Source organism: Abrus precatorius, unplaced genomic scaffold, assembly GCF_003935025.1.
Source record: "Abrus precatorius isolate BTA unplaced genomic scaffold, Abrus_2018 Scaffold9, whole genome shotgun sequence".
NCBI lineage: Eukaryota > Viridiplantae > Streptophyta > Magnoliopsida > Fabales > Fabaceae > Abrus > Abrus precatorius.
Genome location: NW_020874439.1, coordinates 18,054,382 through 18,059,835, shown reverse-complemented (window position 1 = coordinate 18,059,835; position 5,454 = coordinate 18,054,382). Strand labels below are relative to the sequence as shown.

The window sequence follows — 5,454 nt, the reverse complement described above, 5'->3', positions numbered from 1 at the left end:
CAAATAAGAACAACTAAAATTTTTCAATGCAACAAAACACAAACAATTACAATAGACTTAATTTCTTTTATTATTGAATTAGTTTGACATTCCAAAATGAAAACAAAAATTCTTGCCTACAGTGATATGTATATTTCTAATCTAATCATAAATAAATTCTCTCTCATGTCTCATTACATTTTCAAGCAAAAGACAATAGCCACAATAACCGAAAATCTATCATTTGCATCTTTTATGATGAATCAATGCAAAACTTTTAATCACCAATAAGATAAAATAGATTCATTCTCCTCTAAATACTATCGACTATCATATTTTCTTTCACCACTTCATCGTCTATATTATATGACAGACTAAACCTTCCAGCATGGTAATCTATATACTCAAACTCATTTAAATTATAAGCATATGATAATTAAATTAAAAACAATTAAGATAATATAGTTATGTATGATTTGTAGTTAATAATTTAAGTGTGTCTATAAATCATTGATAGTTTAACATTCATTAAGCTCATTTAATTAAACAGATATAGATTAAGGAAAGCATAAAAAAAAGTAAAGAGTATATGCAAAAATTGTTCCAAAACCCCTTTGCGGGTTATTTTTCTCCAAAGATTCACTAAATATATATTCTTAATTTTTCTCATCCTATTTATTATGACACTTTTGACATAGACTTCATAGCAAAGATTTATAACCATATACAACAGTCAACTTCGAAGAAAATTCTCCGAAAAATGGTTCTTTCTGCTACACATGATAAGAAATTAACAAATCGAAAATCAAGTTTTTCTTTAAATTCGGTTTTCAACAAAATAAGAAATTTTAAATAGGAAACAATTAGTTGGAGCATGACGTAGTTGGAATAAGAAATAGATATTAATACAAAAGAAAACGAAACCAATGAATTTAATGTCTATGAATAGAATTAAGCACCACTTGATTATAGGCTAGGGTTTTGATCCTATTTGTGATTGTGAAATCTTAAAAGTAATTAAAGGAAAAATCAATAGTGTTAGTTTAAGATGATAAATGAATATATTTTTCTTTTATATCTGACCAATCAAACAAAAAATTAATATTTTTTTCAGATGAGATATGATAGGTATAAATTTATAATTTTTTTATAGGGAGGCCTCACACCCTAAGCTTAGGATTAATCCTCTTAGATTAAGCTTATCAAACTGTATATTGTAATAAACAAAGAAAATCCTTTCAAGAGCAATTTGCATGATACAGACCAAAGACATGGAAGTTCAAGGAGAAAATAAGGAATAAAAGAATCACATGTCTTAATAGACTAAAACAAACAATTAGCAAAACACAAAATGTAGACTTTATAGTCCAACGTTAAAAGAAAATCATAAACTTTTAATACATAAAAGATTTCATAAATTCATGGAAATAGCATATATGAGATTTTCGTATGAAAATGCAAAGAAAATAGCACACTCTCAATGATAAATATATTAACTCATATTAAGTGAATACTTTAATTTTGTTATGTATTTATATGTAATATTAACGCCCACATTATTGTTCATATATCTTGCCTTACAAGAATTTAATAGTTCATATCCTTGTTCCTAACCACTTTTTGTGCTTAAGGTGTATTTTACTTTCTAAATCACTTCTTTCTGCCTTAAAAAGCCCATCATCTCCAAATTGTGAGATTGAAGATAGATCACTTTGACATTTCAAAAAAATAAATAAATTAATGCCAATAATTGTTCAATAAAATTAGAAAGTAAAAAAAAATAAGATTGTGTAAATTAAAACAATTTAATGCAGTTCATAAAATAAAATAGAAGATAATATCACCTCAGCAATTGCGGTCTTCTAGTATTTACAAAGAAATCATACAGTAGAATGGAAAAAAGCTATTAATTATATGTTGTTTATTATTATAAATGCACTTACTGACTTACATATTCTGCCAAAAATAACTTGCTCCTTTTTTTTTTTTATTACTTTTCTCTTCTTCAATCCAGTTTGGATCCTCTGCAGCCCTCCCACCTGCTCCCTCACAAAAATAGCCAATCATGATTTATGTTAAAAATAATTAGAAAATATTATAATTATTTATAACCGTTGGATATAAAATTAATGACTGTGATCCCTGCTGTAGAGGCAGCACGACTGCACAAAATATCCGAATCCTCTCTGATCAATCCTTTATATTAATTTTTCGAATCATCATGTGATCCAGACTCTTGGAACTCATTTCACATGAAAGATGACATAAAATTAGTAATCCCAAGGCACGTAAATAAACATTATAAAATAGGTTATTGTCGATTTATTCGTTGAAAATAAAAGAAAAATATGATAAAAAATAACAAAAGTTGTGGGGTCTTAAAACATTTTTTATTGTGATATTTGTAAAGTTGTGGGGTTCTCGACTAAAACAAAAGTGGTGTTGTCCAGCCATATTTAATACGGATTGCAGCTTGATGGAATCATGTGGCGAAGTCGTTGGAATATAATAGCTGTTACTGAACTTTTAATTACATATTAATACTATTCCTAGTGAAATAAAAAAATGTTAATCAGTGTTCAAAGAGCTCTAATAGAAAAAACTAAAAATTAAATATATTTATTTTAATGTATTTTAACATATTTTAGTATTATTTTTAATAAAATTGTTATTGATTAATTCTTTAAGCAATACTTAGAAGATAGTTGAGCAAGAATCGTGAAATAATAAATTTATAAATAAACGCAGTAGAGGCATTTTCACTTTCCCATCTCTTCAACAGGGAGTTGAAGCTCTTCAAAAGTCCCGAACTCATCTACCTGGATATAAAGCACATATGTACAGACACCCACCAAATTCAGCTATAGAGGATTTTTCAACTTTCCTGGCAGAAAAATCATTATGCTTAAAACAGATTACACATTTCTTTTTTCATTTGGCATAACAGCTAAAATATGAACACATGATTACATATCTCTTGCAATCTTTTGACCAGTGGAAACTTGCAGAAACAAGGAAATAGTTAAATGTTAACTAGCCTTTGCCTTTGCCACCGCCACCGCCACTGCCACTGCCACTGCTGTGAGCTGATTCAGCTGAATAATAAGTCTGCATAATAGTGAGAACAAGAAGCGCAACAGCTGCGAGCACTCCTATAAATTTCCACACGGTGGGTATATGATCGCGAATCAAAATCCTGTACCAATTCCCCCAGTAGTACAACATGATCTCAAACACATGTCTACACTTATGCCAAATGACTAAAGGCTTCTTTTGCAACACCGTTTTAATTTTTCTCCCTCGGTATTCATTTAACTTGTTGCAAATTTCACTATAACTCGAATCCATTCGCTCAGCTCCCTTGGACATTGTGCGAAACAGATCCAACAATTCTTCCTTGCTCTTATTAGCCTCATTTATTATAACTTCCTTCTCCAAAAGCATCTCAATGTCATGCTTACAACAGATCAAACCTTGAAAGAATAAAGCATACGAAGTGTATTTGCAACTTACCCAAATCTTGCTCTGTTCCCAAGCAATCAAATTTCTCCACCTCACTTCCGTTGTTTCCTTAACACGCAACTCCGGAATTTCCAGCGCACTGTTTTTAAAATTTATCATAAAGTTGAACTTATCGACTAAGTTATGGTGAGAGCCGTCCTTGGCAGGTTGAATTGTTACACCAGCAGCTATAAGCCTTGCAGCACAACGCTTTAGTTCTTTCTTTGCACGTTTATTAACTTCACTCTGTTGCTGTTGGTCTTGCTGGACAGTGGACAAGTGCATTAGGTGAAGTACATGAGCTCCTCCTGAACTATCAACTTCAGGGTAGCCAAAGGCTTTGCGCACAATGTTAGCAACACGGTGATCATTGTCGATGACACTGTTGTCTTGGAAAACCTTCCTATATAACTTCTTCAGAACAATGAAAGGTATTTGATTCTCAAGCATTGTGATATCGTTCAAAACAGACACAACCTTTTCCTTGTTTTCTAGAATGGTGTCGTTGGAATTACTACTACTTTGGTTCCCCTGTTGGGTTATATAATCGCCGAGCTTGATTAGAAGCTCCAACAGAAAGCAACCATCTACTATCATTATTTTAGCCAACTCGTTAGGTTCTGATTGGACAGTACCGCCATAGCTTGCGCTAACTACTTTAACTAATTTGAGAATGTCGGCGCCGCAGTCTCTGAGCCGTGTCTCTGCTCTTCGGTTTTCGGTTCGGTTTCCGGTTCGGTTGAGAAACTCGCGCATGTAACTCCATTTGGGTTCTTCCATTAATTGGAGGTGCCTTGTGGTTCCCCTGTGTAAGGGTCCTATGGAGACAAATTTTGGCTTGAAAGACTTTTCTTTCTCTTCTCGGATCTCGTCCGGAACGATAGAGATGCTGCAGGCCTGAACTTCTCCGTGGTTGAAAGAACCCAACATCACTTCGATGGGAACCATCCAACTAAAGTCTTGTTGTTGCATCTTGAGTTAGCAAAATTGATTGGGTCGACGGGAAGAGCTAAAACCTGAAATGGGTAACACTACTAAGATTTCAAGGAAGAGGAAGCAGTGAATGGGGAAAGAGAGAGATAGATAATAGATAGAGCAAAGATTCTTGAGTGCATGTAACTTTACCCTTTGTTCCAGCTGTAACCCGACACATGCTTTTATAGATGGGACAGAAAACTGGAAAAATGAAAAACACAAATTAGAACTTTCGCTGTAACTTCTGGGAAGCCGTTGGATTACTCGAAGAGTGAGGATGGAGCATCGAACTTTACACTGAATTTAAGCAATAAAAAGAAAATAATATTATTAGCGGTTTTCTTTTAGATGGACTTTCCTAGTGCTAGTAGACGTTGTTGATACTTGTGTACTGATCTATTTAACCAAAAAATTGGTATTTAAATTTTACCGTGCGTAATTTTTTTTTTAAGCCAATGACAGTTATGAATTATAGTAAGGATTTGTTTTTAAATCTTTGAACTTGGAGACACTCATGGTCTCTTACCTAAAAATAAAAAATAATGTACAATGATTACATTTTCAAATTGTTTTGACTTTACAGCAAATTAAACAATAGTAAATAGTTGCTATAAACATATAACAAGTATCAACTTAAAATTTTAATAATAATAATAATAATAATTTTTTATATATTATTTATTTAAAATTTACAAAAAAAAAGATTGTCAAGAGTTAGAGTATGTTTGATTTTTTTTAAAATTGTATTTTAATTTATTTTTAAAAGTTATAAACTATTTTTAAAAAAAAATTAATTTATTTTTAAAAGTTATAAACTATTTTTAAAAAGTAAATTAAATATTCTCTTATCTGTCATATTAACTGTTAATTAATTTAGTTTTTTTATTAAAAATATTAAAATTAAGTATAGAGAGAGAAAGTAACAATTTGTTACGTTAATTAACACGTTAAATCTTATTATACATAAGAAATAATGTTTATTTTAAAATTATTTAAAAA

The 5,454-nt window shown here is 31.0% G+C and overlaps 1 protein-coding gene across 1 annotated transcript; it reads right to left on the bottom strand.

The window, feature by feature from the left end:
• Positions 1-3,012: 3,012 nt before the first annotated feature.
• LOC113850918 (UPF0481 protein At3g47200-like) lies at positions 3,013-4,452 on the bottom strand. The gene has a single exon (XM_027481435.1). The coding sequence runs from the start codon at positions 4,450-4,452 to the stop codon at positions 3,013-3,015; it is 1,440 nt and encodes a 479-aa protein (XP_027337236.1).
• Between the last annotated feature and the right edge of the window lie 1,002 nt (positions 4,453-5,454).

Bases quoted from the DNA above. Each gene is read 5' to 3' on its own strand.
- LOC113850918 (XM_027481435.1), bottom strand. From the start codon at position 4,452: ATGCAACAACAAGACTTTAGTTGGATGGTTCCCATCGAAGTGATGTTG.